At 39.9% G+C, this 23,952-nt stretch overlaps 1 protein-coding gene across 2 annotated transcripts in view; it reads right to left on the reverse strand.

The window, feature by feature from the left end:
• Nucleotides 1-2,622: 2,622 nt before the first annotated feature.
• nckap1l (NCK associated protein 1 like) overlaps nt 2,623-23,952 on the reverse strand; it is a 42,352-nt gene continuing 21,022 nt past the window's right edge. The window contains exons 19-31 of one of the 2 annotated variants that reach the window (XM_082155060.1): nt 23,776-23,915; nt 23,551-23,682; nt 19,107-19,325; nt 16,283-16,413; nt 14,685-14,782; nt 14,503-14,596; nt 12,436-12,518; nt 12,220-12,300; nt 9,849-9,942; nt 9,650-9,766; nt 4,842-4,951; nt 4,640-4,729; nt 2,623-4,556 (exon numbers count right to left, since the gene is read on the reverse strand). In XM_082155060.1, coding sequence (XP_082011186.1) covers nt 4,440-4,556; nt 4,640-4,729; nt 4,842-4,951; nt 9,650-9,766; nt 9,849-9,942; nt 12,220-12,300; nt 12,436-12,518; nt 14,503-14,596; nt 14,685-14,782; nt 16,283-16,413; nt 19,107-19,325; nt 23,551-23,682; nt 23,776-23,915 — 1,506 coding nt within the window. In that variant the 3' untranslated portion in view covers nt 2,623-4,439. Of the gene's footprint in view, nt 4,557-4,639; nt 4,730-4,841; nt 4,952-4,977; nt 5,161-9,649; nt 9,767-9,848; nt 9,943-12,219; nt 12,301-12,435; nt 12,519-14,502; nt 14,597-14,684; nt 14,783-16,282; nt 16,414-19,106; nt 19,326-23,550; nt 23,683-23,775; nt 23,916-23,952 lie in introns of those variants that run through there. The other variant, XM_082155061.1, reaches the window with a different exon arrangement.

Genomic DNA, 23,952 nt, shown 5'->3' on the forward strand with positions numbered 1-23,952 from the left:
GAGAAGTGTGTGAGCTGGACTGTGTGTGACTGAGGAGAGAGAGCTCTGGAGCTCTGCGTCCCTGATTAAGCCCCTCCCTCTCTCTCACTGGACCAGTGTCACTGCTGAACCCCAGTGTGTGTTTCACTGGAGCGCTCGATCACTGGGACCCCATATAGAGCTGATGTATTTACAGGATTCTTCATTATCATTTTTTAATGCACCATAAGCCTGTGTATGGAAGCTTGTTTACGCCACAGAATACACCGTGTAATATAATAAGTGACTTTTTATTTCACGATTCTGACTTTATAACATGCAATTGTGTTATAAAGTCAGAATTGCGAGATATAAAGTCGCAATTCTGTTATAAACGTTTGCGGAGGAGAGTTAGCGAGTGAACGAGGCAGAGGAGAGTTAGCGAGTGAACGAGGCAGAGGAGAGTTAGCGAGTGGCGGAGAAGAGTTAGCGAGTGGCGGAGGAGAGTTAGCGGTGGCGGAGGAGAGTTAGCGAGTGCCGGAGGAGAGTTAGCGAGTGGCGGAGGAGAGTTAGCGGTGGCGGAGGAGAGTTAGCGAGTGCCGGAGGAGAGTTAGCGAGTGCCGGAGGAGAGTTAGCGAGTGCCGGAGGAGAGTTAGCGAGTGCCGGAAGCGAGTGGCGGAGGAGAGTTAGCGAGTGGCGGAGGAGAGTTAGCGAGTGAACGAGGCAGAGGAGAGTTAGCGAGTGGCGGAGGAGAGTTAGCGGTGGCGGAGGAGAGTTAGCGGTGGCGGAGTAGAGTTAGCGGTGGCGGAGGAGAGTTAGCGGTGGCGGAGGAGAGTTAGCGGTGGCGGAGGAGAGTTAGCGGTGGCGGAGGAGAGTTAGCGGTGGCGGAGGAGAGTTAGCGAGTGGCAGAGGAGAGTTAGCGAGTGGCAGAGGAGAGTTAGCGAGTGAACGAGGCAGAGGAGAGTTAGCGAGTGGCGGAGGAGAGTTAGCGAGTGGCGGAGGAGAGTTAGCGGTGGCGGAGGAGAGTTAGCGGTGGCAGAGTAGAGTTAGCGGTGGCAGAGTAGAGTTAGCGGTGGCGGAGGAGAGTTAGCGAGTGAACGAGGCAGAGGAGAGTTAGCGAGTGGCGGAGGAGAGTTAGCGAGTGAACGAGGCAGAGGAGAGTTAGCGAGTGCCGGAGGAGAGTTAGCGAGTGGCGGAGGAGAGTTAGTGGTGGTGGCGGAGGAGAGTTAGCGAGTGAACGAGGCAGAGGAGAGTTAGCGAGTGGCGGAGGAGAGTTAGCAAGTGGCGGAGGAGAGTTAGCGGTGGCGGAGGAGAGTTAGCGGTGGCAGAGTAGAGTTAGCGGTGGCGGAGGAGAGTTAGCGAGTGAACGAGGCAGAGGAGAGTTAGCGAGTGCCGGAGGAGAGTTAGCGAGTGAACGAGGCAGAGGAGAGTTAGCGAGTGCCGGAGGAGAGTTAGCGAGTGAACAAGGCGGAGGAGAGTTAGCGAGTGAACGTGGCGGAGGAGAGTTAGCGAGTGAACGAGGCAGAGGAGAGTTAGCGAGTGCCGGAGGAGAGTTAGCGAGTGAACGAGGCAGAGGAGAGTTAGCGAGTGGCGGAGGAGAGTTAGCGAGTGAACGAGGCAGAGGAGAGTTAGCGAGTGCCGGAGGAGAGTTAGCGAGTGAACGAGGCAGAGGAGAGTTAGCGAGTGCCGGAGGAGAGTTAGCGAGTGAACGAGGCAGAGGAGAGTTAGCGAGTGGCGGAGGAGAGTTAGCGAGTGAACGAGGCAGAGGAGAGTTAGCGAGTGGCGGAGGAGAGTTAGCGAGTGCCGGAGGAGAGTTAGCGAGTGAACGAGGCAGAGGAGAGTTAGCGAGTGGCGGAGGAGAGTTAGCGAGTGCCGGAGGAGAGTTAGCGAGTGAACGAGGCAGAGGAGAGTTAGCGAGTGGTGGAGGAGAGTTAGCGAGTGCCGGAGGAGAGTTAGCGAGTGGCGGAGGAGAGTTAGCGAGTGGTGGAGGAGAGTTAGCGAGTGAACGAGGCGGAGGAGAGTTAGCGAGTGGCGGAGGAGAGTTAGCGAGTGAAGGGCAGGACAGTTTTGGACTGTCCTCGTCTACTTGACGGAGTTGAACACTCTTGAGAATGGCGGCGGGGAAGTTTGGGGCCTTTTACATCACACCATTTTAACTAAAAACAGAAAACTTTTTATCCGTTTTGGCCGTTCATTTACACAACAATGGAATTTTGGGGCCTGAAAACACAAAAACCTTTGAAAACCGTTTTTTGAAAGCGATACCGTTATCTGTGTAAACTACAAAAACACGAATCTGTGAAAACAGTGAGATCATATGTGTTACGTGTTCAATCATGTGTGTTAGGTGTTCAGTCTACAGGTGTGTAGTGTTTCTTCACAGTGACATCGCCACCTACTGGCCTGACAGCAATACAGCGGTTTTAGCCGTTTTCACCGATCTGTGTGAACGGGATTGTTTGGACAATGTTGTCTCTGAATGCAACAAACACAAAGGAAAAAATTCTGTGTTTAGTACATCGTTGTTGTGTAAACCCCCTGAATATGAGAGCGACTGACAGACCGAAGGAGGAGGAGATTAATGAAGCATGACTGGAACTACGTGTGGTTGTGTTACACTACAGTGTATTCATGTAAAGCACTGCACATACGACTGACACAAACTTATGTTATGCTTATGTTGCCTTTTTATTTGACAGCATTTTAACGTTAATTTGAAAACCAATTTTTCATAATTTCTACATTTTGGAAAAAACTTTAGAATATTAAAGGCACTTAAACAAACACAAATATGGACTATACAGCACAATCACAGTCAGTGTTGAGAAACTGTTAACAGTTGCTTCGAGTTTTTCTGTGCAAATAATGGTGAATCTGTGAGAATGATCAACATAAAAATACAACTTTCATTTATTAATCATCATGACAACATTAAAACAGAGAAAAATAAATCCTTTTCCAGTGGATCTCAAGCTGTAATTAGACACAAGAAACAGCGCAACAGTTACATAATCATTATATGCAGCGGTGTTTACAGCTAATGTCATACGCCCAGTAGAATCTAGTTTACAGCCCCCCTGTGGTGAAGATCCAGCTTTAATGTTGTTTATGTGTCTATGTGGTGTTTTTAATCGGCTTTAAGACAAACCATGTGTAAGTTCATAAGTCGACAGCATTGCTGAGTATTTCCTCCTTAAAACTGCAGTGAACCAAAGACAGTCTCAAACACACGCTTTGAAATCGCTGGTGTTTCTGACGTCACAAACTACCTTGTAACCAATCAGATCAACGTGTGATCGTCAACCAGTGGATCTCTGAGCTGAGTGAGTGAGTGGAGGCGGGGCTCATTTGCATATTCTTAGAACCGGTTAGGGTTAGTTCATTCAAGATATTTTAAGGCATGAAGAAACATTTTTCAAGGAAAAAAGGTTTTAATAAGTAATTTTGGTGATCAAAAATTTGTTTTAAAGGATAGAATTATGAACTACAGGGGGACTTTAACACAATCATCCACTATGAAAATCAAACCTGGTGCATATCAGTTTAATCTGTTAAACTACACTACCAGTCAAAGGTTTTGAATCGGTAAGATTTTTATATGTTTTTGAAAGAGTCTCTTCTGCTCACCAAGCCTGCATTTATCTGATTAAAAATACACAAAAAATTGTAATATTGTGAAATATTATCATAATATAAATCATCTGTTTTCTATGTGAATATACAGTAAAGTGTAATTTATTCCTGTGATCAAAGCTGAATGTTCAGCATCATTACTCCAGTCTTCAGTGTCACATGATCCTTCACAAATCATTCTAATATGATCTCAAGAAACATTTATGATTATTATCAGTGTTGAAAACAGTTATTTACATTTTACTTTTTAGGATTCTTTGATGAATTGATCTGAAATAGAATCTTTTGTAACATTAAAAAGTTTGGGGTCAGTAAGAATTTATTTTATTTTATTTTTTGGGGGAAATAAATAAAATAAATCAATACTTTTATTCAGCAAGGATGAATTAAATTGATCAAAAGTTGCAGTAAAGACATTTATACTGTTACAAAAGCTTTATATTTCAGATAAATGCTGTTTTGAACTTTCTATTAGAATCCTGAAAAAAGATTTGTACACGACTGTGTTTTCAACACTGATAATAATAATCATACATTTTTCTTGATCATCAAATTATCATATTAGAGTGATTTGTGAAGGATCATGTGACACTGAAGACTGGAGTAATGATGCTGAAACTCAGCTTTGATCACAGGAATAAATTACACTTTACTAGATATTCACAAAGAAAACATTCATTTTAAATTGCCATAATATTTAACAATATCACTGGGTTTTTTTTGGTGTATTTTGAATCAAATAAATTCTGGTGAGCAGAAGAGACTCTTTTAAAAACATCAAAACTCTGACGGATCCCAAACGTTTGTCAGTAGTGTGTGTGAGGTCCGGAGTCAGTCCTGGTTTGAGTTCAGCCCATCGTGTGGACGAAGCTCTTGTGGACTTCTCTGTAAGCGTTTCTCAGGAGAACGTACGGGAAACACATCTCCAGCATGTCTTGACTCAAGAACGGCGACTGATCCACGATCTACAACACACACAAGAGAAAAGATTCATTCATAAAGCCTTTATAGATCCTGAGCTCATAATAATCCTCCAGAGATTCGTTACCATGTGAAGAATGAGATAAACTGAGTCTCTGTTCTTTATTTCCACTCGCTCCACGTTCTGACCAAGCTGGAGTAAGATGGAGGACGCCACCTACACACACACACACACACACACACACACACACACATTACAGATGAGATGTTCTGAGTGACGTGAAGCACTGTGAGATGAGTGTGTGTGTGTGTGTGTGTGTGTGTTTCACCTTCAGGAACTCCTGCAGTTGTGTTTGTATGTTCTTCCTCTGGACGGTGAACATGGCGGCCGCCAGATGATTCACTGCAGTCGCCAGACAGTGGATGTTGTTCTGATGACCTGGAGAAGAACACGACAAGCTGAAGCTCCACAGGCTCTCGGCGGACCACAGAGCTTTAGGGTCGTCTACACCGGGTCATTCGTGTGTTTTCTGGGATCTGATCGCTATCCGAAACACATTTGACACGGATTTGAATCCGATCTCTCAGACCACATCAGGAGGAGTTCTGGGCCGCTTTCCACACCAGACTGGACACGTGTAAATGCCTCTGGGTGTTGAAACCACATGTGTACATGTTACTCTAAAAGTAAACGTGTGAGAGCGTGTTATAGGCTATATGTCAGATCTGACGACGCTACCGCAGATGAGCATCTCTTCATCAAGCCGTGCAAACTATCGCAAATCAAAGAGAAGTCGCAGACGCTTAACACACAATCATCTTCAGTAAAGAAACGAGATGATCTGACAGTGTTGTTGTCGCTCTCTCTCCTATAGCGGTATCTGATCGCGAGATTAGCTGAGGATCGATCAAACGCAGCTCATACGGACGTGAATCCATTAAATCTGCATATAGCGCTGGAATTGAAGATCGGATTTAAATCTGTTTTGCGAAAACACATTGAAGTGACCCGGTGTGAACAGGCCTTACAGAACAACACAATGTATAACTTGTACAAAGTTACATGTATAACTTTGATGAAAGGTTTTGATCCCCTTCAAATGTTGACTACTGTATATAAAAACTAAATTAATAACTTTTTGATAACAGAAATGAACCATCACTGAACTTACTTAAGCTGGACTGTGACGTTATTTTTTTCTGGAAACAAACCCTAACCCTAACCCTAACCCTAATCATGATGAAGTTGGTGATCAAAGCAAGCGTTCATGTTTTTAGTAATACATTTTTCATGTTAACCCTTTCCCCACCAGCATTTATGATCATATTCACAAAACTTTCATGGCACCATTTTATTCTAGCTTCATGCATTCTTTTTTATCAACACTTGTGGGTTGTCATCCAGATGGGATTCAAATGGATTTATGATGGACAGATGCACTTTTATGATGGACAGATGCACTTTTATGATGGACAGATGCACTTTTATGATGGACAGATGCACTTTTATGATGGACAGATGCACTTTTATGATGGACAGATGCACTTTTGATGGACAGATGCACTTTTATGATGGACAGATGCACTTTTATGATGGACAGATGCACTTTTATGACGGACAGATGCACTTTTATGATGGACAGATGCACTTTTATGATGGACAGATGCACTTTTATGATGGACAGATGCACTTTTATGATGGACAGATGCACTTTTATGATGGACAGATGCACTTTTATGACGGATAGATGCACTTTTATGATGGATAGATGCACTTTTATGACGGATCGATGCACTTTTATGATGGACAGATGCACTTTTATGATGGACAGATGCACTTTTATGACGGATAGATGCACTGTTATGACGGATAGGGATAGATGCACTTTTATGATGGATAGATGAACTTTTATGATGGACAGATGTACTTTTATGATGGATAGATGCACTTTTATGATGGATAGATGTACTTTTATGATGGATAGATGTACTTTTATGATGGATAGATGCACTTTTATGACGGATAGGTGCACTTTTATGATGGATAGATGTACTTTTATGATGGATAGATGTACTTTTATGATGGACAGATGCACTTTTATGATGGATAGGTGCACTTTTATGGACTTCAAAACAGAAACCGGCCATTCACTGCCATTATATATATATATATACAGTGGGGAGAACAAGTATTTGATACACTGCCAATTTTGCAGGTTTTCCTACTTACAAAGCATGTAAAAGTCTGTAATTTTTATCATAGGTACTCTTCAACTGTGAGTGACGGAATCTAAAACAAAAATCCAGAAAATCACATTGTATGATTTTTAAATAATTAATTTGCATTTTATTGCATGACATAAGTATTTTATCACCTACCAACCAGTAAGAATTCCGGCTCTCACAGACCTGTTAGTTTTTCTTTAAGAAGCCCTCCTGTTCTCCACTCATTACCTGTATTAACTGCACCTGTTTGAACTCGTTACCTGTATAAAAGACACCTGTCCACACACTCAATCAAACAGACTCCAACCTCTCCACAATGGCCAAGACCAGAGAGCTGTGTAAGGACATCAGGGATACAATTGTAGACCTGCACAAGGCTGGGATGGGCTACAGGATAATAGGCAAGCAGCTTGGTGAGAAGGAAACAACTGTTGGCGCAATTATTAGAAAATGGAAGAAGTTCAAGATGACGGTCAATCTCCCTCGGTCTGGGGCACCATGCAAGATCTTACCTCGTGGGGCATCAATGATCATGAGGAAGGTGAGGGATCAGCCCAGAACTACACGGCAGGACCTGGTCAATGACCTGAAGAGAGCTGGGACCACAGTCTCAAAGAAAACCATTAGTAACACACTACACCGTCATGGATTAAAATCCTGCAGCGCGGGGTCAGGGACCTTCTCCCTGACCAGGGAGAAGGTCATGTGGTCTGATGAGACAGAAATAGAGCTTTTTGGTCTAAACTCCACTCGCCGTGTTTGGAGGAAGAAGAAGGATGAGTACAACCCCAAGAACACCATCCCAACCATGAAGCATGGGGGTGGAAACATCATTCTTTGGGGATGCTTTTCTGCAAAGGGGACAGGACGACTGCACCGTATTGAGGGGAGGATGGATGGGGCCATGTATCGCGAGATCTTGGCCAACAACCTCCTTCCCTCAGTAAGAGCATTGAAGATGGGTGGTGGCTGGGTCTTCCAGCATGACAACGACCCGAAACACACAGCCAGGGCAACTAAGGAGTGGCTCCGTAAGAAGCATCTCAAGGTCCTGGAGTGGCCAAGCCAGTCTCCAGACCTGAACCCAATAGAAAATCTTTGGAGGGAGCTGAAAGTTCATATTGCCCAGCGACAGCCCCGAAACCTGAAGGATCTGGAGAAGGTCTGTATGGAGGAGTGGGCCAGAATCCCTGCTGCAGTGTGTGCAAACCTGGTCAAGAACTACAGGAAACGTATGATCTCTGTAATTGCAAATGTAACCCCCTAGAGTTGAACACTGTTTTAATTTCTGCTTAGTTGTATGCAGTACCGTAGTTTCCCTGTAGGGGCCGCTATACAAACGAGTTGACTGAGAAGAAAATATAGAGAGAAGAAGACTGTAGAATAGCTGATGAGCACGAGGTGATCAAGCGCTGCTTTTGAATTACTAAAAAGAGCACGTTTTTTCTGAACAAAAAGAGTTTAAACTTTCCATAAGTCTTATGAAGTATGTCCAAAAGGAATTCCATTTGATTTTATTGAGAAACTTCTGCGAACTCTGGTGAGTTTCTGTGTTTAAAGAAATGTTTAGTTGATGTGCTTTAACTGATTAACGATCAGAATTGTATATATGTTATACTGAATAGGAAAAAAAAACAGTCAGAGTTAAAATGTGATGTTTATTGAAAGTCAAAATGTTTTTTTTGTATTTGAATTCACGTTATGCAAACGGAGATCGGGGAAACTGATAGATTTGATTCTTGATCCATTTATTTTATGATGTTCCCTGTATACATATGGAGGACAAAGAATGTATTTATACATGAAAGTGTATTTTGAAGTGCAGATGATACATTTGTGCGTTGAACAGACTTATTTGTGCTTAATTAGTATGCTCACGTGTACTGACGTTAATCTCACGTGTACTGATGTTAATTAGCTGAGCTAGCACGTGTATAAACATGTGAGTGATGCTTTTGCGATCTCATAAGGAGTTTATTGAATGAAAAAAAAAACATATTTGAATTTTGAGAGATGTTAACTGTGAACTGTAAAATTGTGTTTTGTGTAGATTGTTTTTTTTGTTGCCTGATTCCATCCTGTGAAAAGATCTGTGAAATGAGCTGTGAGCAAAGGCGAGCCAGTCCGTGATTTAGAGAAGGTCCTACTGCATTCCACTTGACGTCCAACCCGGACCAGTTTGCATCTGTTTGCATCGTGGGATTCCGTTCAATTACAGCTAAGCTGTCGCTTTATACACACACTACCCGGGTAGTAGAAAAAGGCCTTAAATACAATTAACTTTACACACACACCAATTTTTCCAAGGAACGAGGAGAACTTTGGACATTTTATTTTTCTTATTTAAATTTTTTCCCTTATATTCTCAGACTTTTCGTGCACAACCTGGACTAAATACTGCTTTTCCCCTTTTCAGAGTGTTGTGACGAGACCTCAATATATTTTTAATTTTTTTTATTTTTCATTTGTTCTATGTACAATAAATGTGCTGGCTGTTGCTGATCTACACTATTTGGCCTAAACTTCATTTCTATCCTCCCAAGAGTCGAACCTAGTCCTAAATATTCAGTGATACAACCCTTATGGTGTTTGGTTAACTTTGACAGTGTTACACAAAGAAAGGTTTCTGTACCAAATATTAAGTTCTGCTTTTCTGATGTATCAAATACTTATGTCATGCAATAAAATGCAAATTAATTACTTAAAAATCATACAATGTGATTTAGATTCCGTCACTCACAGTTGAAGAGTACCTATGATAAAAATTACAGACTTTTACATGCTTTGTAAGTGGGAAAACCTGCAAAATCGGCAGTGTATCAAATACTTATTCTCTCCACTGTATAAATATGTCCATCAGGCTTAAAGCTGTCTCAAAGCTGTTTCTGTCGTCTGTGAGACTCAAACTCACCTCCCAGTTCTCGGCTGTAGAACGAGTTGGGATCCAGACACAGGGTGGGCAGAGACACGGCTATATACACCATCAGGAGACAGCTGATCTTAAACTCCTCATCGAGCGACAAGTTGTCTGGCGAGGAGAATAACAGGTTATACATCGAAACAATCAGATTAGATTATCTTGAGACATTCCTCCTTTATCAGGACTTCACCTGTCTGCATGTTAGCTATCGCCGAAACCAGTGCAGGGTCGATCTCACATCTCAAACCAGCAGCCGAAGACATCTCATACACACCGAGAGTCATCTAAACATGATCAGAGACGAGGACAATCAATAAACAAGACATCTCATACACACCGAGAGAGTCATCTACACATGATCGGAGACGAGGACAATCAATAAACAAGACATCTCACACACACCGAGAGTCATCTACACATGATCGGAGACGAGGACAATCAATAAACAAGACATCTCACACACACCGAGAGTCATCTACACATGATCGGAGACGAGGACAATCAATAAACAAGACATCTCATACACACCGAGAGTCATCTACACATGATCGGAGACGAGGACAATCAATAAACAAGACATCTCATACACACCGAGAGTCATCTACACATGATCGGAGACGAGGACAATCAATAAACAAGACATCTCATACACACCGAGAGTCATCTACACATGATCGGAGACGAGGACAATCAATAAACAAGACATCTCATACACACCGAGAGTCATCTACACATGATCAGAGACGAGGACAATCAATAAACAAGACATCTCATACACACCGAGAGTCATCTACACATGATCAGAGACGAGGACAATCAATAAACAAGACATCTCATACACACCGAGAGTCATCTACACATGATCGGAGACGAGGACAATCAATAAACAAGACATCTCATACACACCGAGAGTCATCTACACATGATCAGAGACGAGGACAATCAATAAACAAGACATCTCACACACACCGAGAGTCATCTACACATGATCGGAGACGAGGACAATCAATAAACAAGACATCGCACACACACCGAGAGTCATCTACACATGATCAGAGACGAGGACAATCAATAAACAAGACATCTCATACACACCGAGAGTCATCTACACATGATCAGAGACGAGGACAATCAATAAACAAGACATCTCACACACACCGAGAGTCAGCTACACATGATCAGAGACGAGGACAATCAATAAACAAGACATCTCACACACACCGAGAGTCATCTACACATGATCGGAGACGAGGACAATCAATAAACAAGATATCTCACACACACCGAGAGTCATCTACACATGATCGGAGACGAGGACAATCAATAAACAAGACATCTCACACACACCGAGAGTCATCTACACATGATCGGAGACGAGGACAATCAATAAACAAGACATCTCATACACACCGAGAGTCATCTACACATGATCGGAGACGAGGACAATCAATAAACAAGACATCTCACACACACCGAGAGTCATCTACACATGATCGGAGACGAGGACAATCAATAAACAAGACATCTCATACACACCGAGAGTCATCTACACATGATCAGAGACGAGGACAATCAATAAACAAGACATCTCATACACACCGAGAGTCATCTACACATGATCAGAGACGAGGACAATCAATAAACAAGACATCTCATACACACCGAGAGTCATCTACACATGATCAGAGACGAGGACAATCAATAAACAAGACATCTCATACACACCGAGAGTCATCTACACATGATCAGAGACGAGGACAATCAATAAACAAGACATCTCACACACACCGAGAGTCATCTACACATGATCGGAGACGAGGACAATCAATAAACAAGACATCTCATACACACCGAGAGTCATCTACACATGATCAGAGACGAGGACAATCAATAAACAAGACATCTCATACACACCGAGAGTCATCTACACATGATCAGAGACGAGGACAATCAATAAACAAGACATCTCATACACACCGAGAGTCATCTACACATGATCAGAGACGAGGACAATCAATAAACAAGACATCTCACACACACCGAGAGTCATCTACACGTGTCTAAGTGGTGTCTGCAAAATAATATTTTTTGATTGAATGACTGAATGATTGAATGACTGACTGAATGAATGACTGAATGACTGACTGAATGACTGAATGATTGAATGACTGAATGACTGACTGAATGACTGAATGATTGAATGACTGACTGAATGACTAAATGACTGAATGAATGAATGAATGAATGAATGAATGAATGACTGAATGAATGACTGACTGAATGAACGAATGACTGAATGAATGACTGAATGACTGAATGACTGAATGAATGACTGAATGACTGAATGAATGAATGAATGAATGAATGAATGACTGAATGAATGATTGAATGACTGACTGACTGAATGAATGACTGACTGAATGAATGAATGACTGAATGACTGAATGAATGACTGACTGAATGACTGAATGATTGAATGACTGAATGACTGACTGAATGAATGACTGAATGAATGATTGAATGACTGAATGAATGAATGACTGAATGATTGAATGATTGACCTTGATGTCGAGCTCGGGCTGGATAAAGTCCTTCAGACTTTTGATGGGTCTCATGAGAAACGGACAGTGTCTGTCCATGATCTACAGATGGAAATGAGCAGTACAGTGATGTTATAGCACTATATGTTACAGCACATCATGCATTTAATATTATGCATGCACTATAAGATCTGACAAATCCAGATATAATATTAATGAACATGAAGAGCTTCTCACCTCAGCGAGAGCGTCTTGGACCATAGCCCGAAACGACAGAATCACGCCAATAATGGTCACTCTCTTCAACACATTCTCACAGCCTGGAGGAACATAGTAGATAAATCAGCTTTAATTACAGTAAGAAGACACAAGAGAAGATTCATGAACGAGTGAAACCCTTTAGATCAGGGCTTCCCGAACTTTTGTCCTTGGAGAAGTTGATAGAATTATGCTCTTTTTCTGTCGGTTTATTTTAACTTTTGAAATGAAACAGAGATTCATCACATCTATTTTCCAAATGCATCTCAGTGATTGTACATTCGTTGTTTTGTGAATTTTTTTTTTGTTTTGACTCTATACTTTTTATACTTTTTAATGAAGAAATCTTAACTGGATCTTCTGGTGAAACGACTTCACCATATGTAAACGTGACGCTTATATCTGTTCCTACACATGCAAGGCATTTCCCATTAAAATAACACTACAACACAGTTTTAATCAAGAGTAATAATGTAATAACTATAATTCAGAGAAATTGGTGATGTGTGTGATCCTTGCTTTTTAGTTTTACTAAGAGTGTTTCATGATTTATTTATATATAACAATAAAGAAGCTATTATGATTGTTTTTGAAAGGAATGATATTGGAAAGTGTCCAAAACTGCAGACAACTATGTGAGTAAACTATGAGGATTTTAGCTTGAGTAATGTAGAGTAATGAAGAACTGAGTAATGAAGAGTAATGAAGAACTGAGTAATGAAGAGTAATGAAGAACTGAGTAATGAAGAGTAATGAAGAACTGAGTAATAAAGAACTGAGTCATGAAGAGTAATGAAGAACTGAGTAATGAAGAACTGAGTAATAAAGAACTGAGTAATGAAGAGTAATGAAGAACTGAGTAATGAAGAGTAATGAAGACCTGAGTAATGAAGAACTGAGTAATGAAGAACTGAGTAATGAAGAGTAATGAAGAACTGAGTAATGAAGAGTAATGAAGAACTGAGTAATGAAGAGTAATGAAGAACTGAGTAATGAAGAGTAATGAAGAATTGAGTAATGAAGAGTAATGAAGAACTGAGTAATGAAGAGTAATGAAGAACTGAGTAATGAAGAGTAATGAAGAACTGAGTAATGAAGAGTAATGAAGAACTGAGTAATGAAGAGTAATGAAGAACTGAGTAATGAAGAGTAATGAAGAACTGAGTAATAAAGAACTGAGTCATGAAGAGTAATGAAGAACTGAGTAATGAAGAACTGAGTAATAAAGAACTGAGTCATGTAGAGTAATGAAGAACTGAGTAATAAAGAACTGAGTCATGAAGAGTAATGAAGAACTGAGTAATGAAGAACTGAGTAATAAAGAACTGAGTCATGTAGAGTAATGAAGAACTGAGTAATGAAGAACTGAGTAATGAAGAACTGAGTAATAAAGAACTGAGTCATGTAGAGTAATGAAGAACTGAGTAATGAAGAACTGAGTAATGAAGAACTGAGTAATAAAGGACTGAGTCATGTAGAGTAATGAAGAACTGAGTAATGAAGAACTGAGTAATGAAGAACTGAGTAATAAAGAACTGAGTCATGTAGAGTAATGAAGAACTGAGTAATAAAGAACTGAGTCATGTAGAGTAATGAAGAACTGAGTAATGAAGAACTGAGTAATGAAGAACTGAGTAATAAAGAACTGAGTCATGTAGAGTAATGAAGAACTGAGTAATGAAGAACTGAGTAATAAAGACCTGAGTCATGAAGAGTAATGAAGAACTGAGTAATGAAGAACTGAGTAATAAAGAACTGAGTAATGAAGAACTGAGTAATAAAGAACTGAGTAATGAAGAGTAATGAAGAACTGAGTAATGAAGAGTAATGAAGAACTGAGTAATGAAGAACTGAGTAATAAAGAACTGAGTAATGAAGAGTAATGAAGAACTGAGTCATGAAGAGTAATGAAGAACTGAGTAATGAAGAACTGAGTAATAAAGAACTGAGTAATGAAGAACTGAGTAATAAAGAACTGAGTAATGAAGAACTGAGTAATGAAGAGTAATGAAGAACTGAGTAATGAAGAGTAATGAAGAATTGTACCTGTCAGCTTCTTCTGAAGGTCAATCATCGCCTCAGGTTTCTCAAAGTTAGCTCTCATTTGCACCAGGACATCCATGTTGTCACTTACAAGTTTCTGAAAATGAAAACATGATTTATTTCAATCGTGTATACACTGTATGCGTGTAAATTAGCCATGTTTGTGCTTTAGAAAGATGTCATGCCTTCAGTTCTCCAATCTGGGATATGATGTGCCACATGAGGTTCTCATTTAAAAACTTCATTCCGTACGGGCCGATCAGTTCAGCCAACGATCGCAAACCTACAGACAAATATGTGTGTAATAAACATCAAACCAGCGTTTAACACCATTTCAGACAGTCTTGCTGTATAAAATCAGAAACCGGATCAGAAATATTTCCTTTTATTATGCGAGTTGAATATATTTTTATTATTTTTCTTTCATGACAACTCACTGAGAGTTTAGTATGGTACTGGATATGACAATATTAATGCATTTGATTGTAGCAGAATAGATTTGCAACACTTATTGTTGCTGATGATGATTATTATTAATGCTGCTGATGCGCCATCTAGTGTTTTATGACAAAACTTTGTATTTTATGTTACTGTTGCTATTACAGGTTTTTCCATTTGCTAACACACTAAAATGACACGTACAGCACAGTTATTAACACTGACACACACAGAGCAAAACCTCTTCTCAAGCCTCCAAAAGTCTGAACACATTTTCTGCTTTACACACATTTTGTAATTCAAAATGGCACTTTTTAAACACACTGAACACGGTTCTCTGCATAACACACAACAATCTGACATAAAGTCACATGACTGCCATTTCAAAACACTGCCATTCAAAATGACACTCCATGATCTGATTGGCCGATACATTTGTCACCTGACCAAACACCTCAATGCTTAACTGTTAACACTTCAATCTTTTCAGTTTACTGTTTTTCGTGAGCATATTTGTGTTCAGTCCAGTGTAAATATTTCTGCTGTGCACATGTTGCACTGACTTGTTTGGTAAAAAAAAAAAAAAAAAAATGTTTCAACAGCATGTGTGTGTGTCTGCAAATATTTCTGTGCATGTGAACAATCTGAAGAACTTTCTACAATTAGAACTATTTTAGTATTATGGCAAAGCATCCTAAAGATGAGAGTGCTCTTCATTACGCCCAACAGTGTGTCGTTGCTTAGACAAAAATAATGCTAGATGTAGTTTTGGTTGCAGTGCTTCATTCTGCAGGATATATTCGGTATTTTGCAGTTTGGGTGAGTGGTTTTGTGACTAGTGTTCAGTATTTTGATAAAACCAGCCTAGTTTGCAAAATTTTGTGTTAACAATTGGAAAAAAAACTGTATTAACCCTTCACACAATGTATAGCTACTAGCTAGTGTTTGACTGTTGCAATCATTGTGGTTGCGATATTTCAATTTCTTCTGCCTCAGGATCTAAATCAGGCTTAAACATCTACGGCTCTATCACACGCTTGCCATCATGAGTAGCAAAATACATGACACGGTTTAAAAGAGGGCGTTTTGAAAATGAGTGTTTGAAAATGAAGATGAAAACAATAATTGTTACAAATATTGGACCTTTTTGGTGCATAAAACTGTAAAAACTTTCATAAACTAACCTTGAAAAACATAATATAATATGTGAAACTGCACTGCATGTCCCCTTTCAGAATGCATGTATGAAAGTGAAGTTGAGGGGGTATACAGATGCAGTGGCTATTGAAAAATGTAAAATAAACTACTTAGCCTGAATATTTAGCTGAAATATCTTTCATCTTACCACCGATGTCAGAGTATTCCTCAGCACGAAAGCTCTGCTCGTTCTCCGTGTTCTGGTTGATGAAGCACTGTATGGTTGGACAGTGGATGATGAGAGCGCTGCTGGCCTGACGCAGGAGACCCTCGAGATACCTGACCACAGCAGACCAGGAACACAGTTAAACCAGAGACCAGGAACACAGTTAAACCAGAGACCAGAAACACAGTTAAACCAGAGACCAGAAACACAGTTAAACCAGAGACCAGGAACACAGTTAAACACATCATCCACAGTTAAACCAGAGACCATAAACACAGTTAAACCAGAGACCAGAAACCATAAACACAGTTAAACCAGAGACCAGGAACACAGTTAAACCAGAGACCAGAAACCAGAAACACAGTTAAACCAGAGACCAGGAACACAGTTAAACCAGAGACCAGAAACACAGTTAAACCAGAGACCAGAAACACAGTTAAACCAGAGACCAGGAACACAGTTAAACACATCATCCACAGTTAAACCAGAGACCATAAACACAGTTAAACCAGAGACCATAAACACAGTTAAACCAGAGACCAGGAACACAGTTAAACACATCATCCACAGTTAAACCAGAGACCATAAACACAGTTAAACCAGAGACCAGAAACACAGTTAAACCAGAGACCAGGAACACAGTTAAACACATCATCCACAGTTAAACCAGAGACCAGGAACACAGTTAAACACATCATCCACAGTTAAACCAGAGACCAGAAACACAGTTAAACACAGAGACCAGGAACACAGTTAAACCAGAGACCAGGAACACAGTTAAACCAGAGACCAGGAACACAGTTAAACACAGAGAACAGGAACACAGTTAAACACAGAGACCAGGAACACAGTTAAACCAGATACCAGGAACACAGTTAAACACAGAGACCAGGAACACAGTTAAACCAGAGACCAGGAACACAGTTAAACACAGAGACCAGGAACACAGTTAAACACAGAGACCAGGAACACAGTTAAACCATAGACCAGGAACACAGTTAAACACAGAGACCAGGAACACAGTTAAACACAGAGACCAGGAACAGAGTTAAACACAGAGACCAGGAACACAGTTAAACACATCATCCACAGTTAAACACAGAGACCAGGAACACAGTTAAACCAGAGACCAGGAACACAGTTAAACACAGAGACCAGGGACACAGTTAAACCAGAGACCAGGAACACAGTTAAACCAGAGACCAGGAACACAGTTAAACCAGAGAACAGGAACACAGTTAAACACAGAGACCAGCAACACAGTTAAACACAGAGACCAGGAACACAGTTAAACCAGAGACCAGGAACACAGTTAAACCATAGAACAGGAACACAGTTAAACCAGAGACCAGGAACACAGTTAAACACAGAGACCAGGAACACAGTTAAACCAAAGACCAGGAACACAGTTAAACCAGAGACCAGGAACACAGTTAAACCAGAGACCAGGAACACAGTTAAACACAGAGACCAGAAACCATTTAAACCGCAACAGAACGACTGTATATCATCGAAGGTCAGCAGCAAAGACATTGGTTGATAAAGTGAGATTAAATACATAAAGTATATTTGTATTATTTAGCATATTTAATTGCAGGTTTGCGTGATATTCAGAATTTTTAGCATTTCACTGTTTTTATTCATTTTGAGGAATACTGAATTTGTGCAAGTGAGATGCTCATGTAGTCTAGAACTACAATATTCACGCACAGTGCACACAAAGCCTCTGTACTCACGATCTGAAAAAAATACAATACATTCAATATATATTATAATATGGAATTATCTGTATGTCGCTCAGTCTGTAGGATTACGCTCAAAAGCAGGAAAAGCTGGAGGAAGTATGATTTTATGAAAGGTGGAACGGCCTGAAAAGTTTGCGAAACCTCATTCTCATCTAGGGTTTGATCAGTCCTGAACTAGCAAATTGTTAGTTAATTACTTTCTTAGCCAGCGGCCGTGAACTATGGGATACACAGGTGAATTGCGTGATATAAAGTCGCAATTGTGTTATAAAGTCAGACTTTCTTGATATAAAGTCACAATTGTGTGTTATAAAGTCAGAATTGTGTGTTATAAAGTCAGAATTGTGTGTTATAAAGTCACAATTGTGTGTTATAAAGTCACAATTGTGTGATATAAAGTCAGAATTGTGATATAAAGTCAGAATTGTGATATAAAGTCAGACTTTCTTGATATAAAGTCGCAATTGTGTGTTATAAAGTCAGAATTGTGTTATAAAGTCAGAATTGTGATATAAAGTCAGACTTTCTTGATATAAAGTCACAATTGTGTGTTATAAAGTCAGAATTGCACAATATAAAGTCGCAATTGTGTGTTATAAAGTCAGAATTGTGATATAAAGTCAGAATTGTGAGATATAAAGTCAGAATTGCACAATATATATAGTGTGTTATAAAGTCAGACTTTCTTGATATAAAGTCGCAATTGTGTGATATAAAGTCAGAATTGTGATATAAAGTCACAATTGTGTGTTATAAATTCAGAATTTCTTGATATAAAGTCGCAATTGTGTGATATAAAGTCAGAATTGCGTGATATAAAGTCTGTAGGATTACGCTCAAAAGCTGGAAAAGCTGGAGGAAATATGATTTTATGAAAGGTGGCACGGCCTGAAAGTTTGCTAACCCTCATTCTCATCTAGGGTTTGATCAGTCCTGGTCTAAATGGTTAGTGAATGACTCTCTTAACCAGCGGCTGTGAACTACGGGATACACAGGTGACATCACAGTCTGAGCCTTGAGGAAACGGCCCTGGAAGCGGATGAAACTTCATGAGGTCTCACCAGGTAGTATAGAGAGTCGTGATGGTCTGAGCCCCGTACGAGTCGAGAGGTTGAGTCTGCTGTAACAGGACACTCTTCACGAGCCGAGCCACATCGATGTTGATGTAACAGTTGAGGCACTGAAGACTCGACACGTACGCTTGAATCCCAGCCAGCAGGTCTGATGGACGGGCGATCTCGTGAGTGCTCTGGTTGTAACCCGCCATCTGCACGATCACCCTGCAAACCGACATTAGTTAGGTTGAGGCAAACAGTTCTCTACGCTGAGATTAATGATTTACTAAACTCAGGGGTTTTTTACTCAATGCTTTTTCATCTATATTTTACAGTTGTGAACACTCTCAAACAAGCCTTTAAAGGAATATTCCGGTTTGAGAACTTTACTTGTGGCGTAAAATTGATAACCACAGAAATTTATAAAATAAAAAAAACTTCCAAAAGTCCAGATTACAATGAGGCATGTACAATGTAAGTGAATGAATGTTGAGGCTGAAAACATTAAAAGTATAACCACAAGACATAAAAAATATACCAGCGAACAAAAATATGTTCTAAGAACATTTCACTAACATAAAATGTTTTATTTCTGAACACTCAAAAATGTTTTTTCTTGGATATCATTCTTCAACCATTACGGGAACGTTACTTTTGAACACTTTGAATACTTGTTACTTTTCCGCAAATTCAACTGAAAATGCAACTTTTAATGACTTCTGCAGTTTCAAAATTATTCCCCCCCTTCATGGCAAGCATCTTTAGCTCTCAGTAGAGCCTTTCGCTGAAGCGAGATGTATAACAGACGCAGCTTCTGTGTCTGAGGGATCTGAGCCCGTTCCTCATGAGCAACGGCCTCCAGTTCAGGGATATTCCTGGAGGTATATTGTCTCGAGGAACATTTAGTGCCTTCGCTATCTTTCTGTATCCTGTGCCTTGTTTGTGAAGGGCGATGATATCTTCTCTTTTTGGACCGTTCTTTGCTATGTTTCTAACATGCAGTCAAACGTGACACTCATCAAACCTCACCAGTTCAGATATGTCATGTGTTCTAGCTCAAGCACACCTGGTGCAACTAATGAAGCCCTTGATTAGTGAGACAACACCTGTTCTGCAGATTTGTGAGGGACTGTATTCAGGGGGTTGAATCATTTTGAGACTGCAGAAGTCATTCAAAGTTGGAAAAAAAATCGCTTCCTAACCTTTTCTGTTTAACGTCTAATTTTACTTCCTTATAGCCATGATGCCTAAAACCCTAAAACAACTATAGGGATGTCCCGCGTGACGTCACGCCACTTTTGATCGGAATAGAAAATGCTAAACCGCCGGTGATACTACAACTCGTTGCGAAATATTCCTATCATGCCCGAGCGATGCTGTGCAGTTGGATGCGATCGGATACGTGATCATACAAAAGGAATATCTTTCAGGACACAGGACCTTATTACAGAATGTAGGGCCTAATTATATGAAACATTTTTATTTGTTTATTTTAGAGAATAATTGCACAACCTATTCGATATTCTATAGTAATTCTATAATTAAATAAACTAATCGAATATTCAAAAATCGTGACTCATCTCTGCATGTAATCTCTTATTTTTTCCCCCAAATCTTCACTCACGTCTCGATTTTCGAAGGGGATTATAAAAGTTTCTTCCTAGGTTCGCTTTTAATTAGGCCTAAAGTTATTCATATTCTTTACTGTGGTAAAGAAGAAAAACGTTGTAGGACAGATAGCCTACATTTTTACTTGCACGTCAGATTCATTTGAACAGTTTGTGCTTGTTATTATTAGACATGTAAGGCAAGTTTATTTGTAAAGCGTGTTTCACACGCGCGGGTGATTTTTATTTTCACTTTCTCTGGCAGCGCAATATCAAACATAGCTTAAATGTCTTGCCCTTGTGGAAAACATGAAGATATCAGAAAATAGATCGATGGTCTCTTTCCTCCTCATGTCCCACATCCCTCTCAAAGCGCAGAGCGGTATGGCTTCATGTGGAATACGCGTCTTTGTGTGGAATTTATTAAACGAACTTTTTTTTTTTTATAGATTTAACTTTATTATATTATTTAAGTTTCCAATATTTACTGATATTTATTTCAATGCTTTACAGGCTTTAGTGTGTTGCTTATTTGACGGAATTGCTCAAATAAACACTACATTTTTATTTCAATTTTCAAAACAACCCCCCAACCACCGCAGGTAGTTGGTCCATTACCACCGCAGTGGTAAAAAACTGCCACGGTCACAGCCCTATAACCCGAAAGTAAAACATATCATTTTATAATTAGCCTAATAGATCCATTGCCGCTGAGTAGCTGACGGATGCAGGGTTGCCAACTTTGGGACTTTGGTTGGAGTGAGACTCTAATTTCAGTGTGTGCACGTGGATAATATTTTTGGCAACCCTAACCCTAATTTTAAAAATATCAGTCCTTGTTTACTTATAAACCCTGATTTATAAAAAAAAAAATAAAAAAAAAAAATGAATAGAATGGAAACGTGTTTTCAAAATGTACAATTTTGAAACAAAGATGAAGTTATCAAGGTGAACGCATACCTTCACTCTAGGGGTCAAACAACTAAACATCAAGTCAGGAATCTTGGTGTGACACTAGAGTCAGACCTTAGTTTCAGTAGTCATGTCAAAGCAATAACTAAATCAGCATACTATCATCTGAAAAATATTGCAAGAATTAGATGCTTTGTTTCCAGACAAGACTTAGAGAAACTTGTGCATGCTTTCATCACCAGCAGGGTGGATTATTGTAATGGACTCCTCACTGGCCTTCCCAAAAAGACCATCAGACAGTTGCAGCTCATACAGAACGCTGCCGCCAGGATTCTGAGCAGAACCAGAAAATATGAACATATCACACCAGTCCTCAGGTCTTTACACTGGCTCCCAGTTAGATTTAGGATTGATTTCAAAGTATTATTACTGGTATATAAATCATTCAATGGCCTAGGACCTCAATACATTGCAGATATGCTCACTGAATATAAACCCAACAGATCACTCAGATCATTAGGATCATATCAGCTAGAAATACCAAGGGTTCACTCTAAACATGGTGAGTCTGCTTTTAGCTATTATGCCAGCCGCAGCTGGAACCAGCTTCCAGAAGAGATCAGATGTGCTCCTACTGTAGTCACATTCAAATCCAGACTCAAAACACATCTGTTTAACTATGCATTTACTGAATGAGCACTGTGCCACTGTTCGTCCGACTGTTTGTACTGTACTGTATTTTATTTTATTTTTCTAAACTGTTTTAATTATTCTCATTTCTTTTAATTATTTTAATTTCTCCTATGTCAGCAGGGCATTTAGCCCGAAACTGTAAATGCCCACTCAGAAGGTGATAGTGTGAAAGTGACGTGTATTAATGTGGGTTTGAAAGTAGAACAGTATTTAAATGACGATATTAAAGTTTTCGTCTGAGAAAGAATGTGAACGCAGTGCTAAAGAAAGTGAAAGAACGTGTGAGTAAATGAGGGAGAAAAGAAAGTTAAAGGAAAGTTGATAGATGGAAGTCATAAGATTGAAGGTTAAAAGAAGGTTGAAAGATTTAAGTCTTAAGGGAATCCTTTGAAGGAAAGATCTATAATTATTTTTTATTTTATAAATATTTTTAAAAGTACTGTATTTTATTTTATTTTTCTAAACTGTTTTAATTATTCTTATTTCTTTTTATTATTTTAATTTCTTCTATGTAAAGCACTTTGAATTGCCATTGTGTATGAAATGTGCTATATAAATAAACTTGCTTTGCCTTACCTTGCCTACGTCTGTAGTGACAAGGCACACCATTTTATTATCTGCTTACCTTGATTGTTATCCAAACTTTCTAACGCGCATCAGTGGCTCCGACTCCGAACCTGTGCTCTGAACTCTCTGAACTTTTCACACGCAACTGACGTTTCAGCGAATCAACGATCAGAGAATACTGCAGTGAGAACGGTGTAGGCAGATGTTACAGCTGTGGGCCTTAAACTCCTCTCCTGTCATTAATACGCTGTGGTCTAGTCATCAACAGAAAATTAACGGATTGAGAGGGGAGAAACGTGGATTTTGGCGTGACATTTCTTGAGTGTGCGTGAGAGCGTGAGATTGATGCTGAAAGCGTGAGTGTCACGCCAGATGCGTGAGAGTTGGCAACCGGGAATTGTCAAAATGGCTGACACGCGGCTAGGGGTCACGTGACTGGGATATCCCTATACAGATTAAACAACACACAATTTGACATAAAAATTATTTTAAAAAATTTTTTAAATAAAATAATAAGCCTCACATGTCTGGATTCATTGTTTGCGCTTCATGATAATCTTTTTTTTTTTTCTTTTTTTTTTTTAAAGCAACGTAACCTGGGAATATTCCTTTAAGACACAATGTGTGATTGAGAGGATGTTGTGATCTGAACACTACAGAAGTGCGTGTACTTGTTGAGTCTCATCTCCAGCTGTGTGAGCAGGAACTCGGCCGGCACAACGATGTGTTTGAAGACTGTGAAGTCAGCGCAGACGCTGTAGGAAGCGCACAGTTCTGTCAGCGCCATGTGCATCTTATCCAGACTACAACAGAAGAGAGCAGTCAGCTTGCATATCTATATGAAAGATAAAGATAGTTTTTTCATTTCTATACTGAATCTGTCGGATGATTCATACTTTGTGACGAAGGCTCTGTCCTTCCTGAGGCTCTCCGTCCCTGGTTTCTCTTTAGGCACGTCTCCTCTCTTTGGCACCGGTTTCTTCAGTTTCTTATTGCGCGCTGTGCTGATGGTCTCAGCGCTGTGTTTGGGCAATAACTAAAACACAGCAAAACACTTGTGGTTCTTACTGGCT

This window comes from Leuciscus leuciscus (genome assembly GCF_965113295.1).
Source record: "Leuciscus leuciscus genome assembly, chromosome: 23".
Classification (NCBI taxonomy): Eukaryota; Metazoa; Chordata; class Actinopteri; order Cypriniformes; family Leuciscidae; genus Leuciscus; species Leuciscus leuciscus.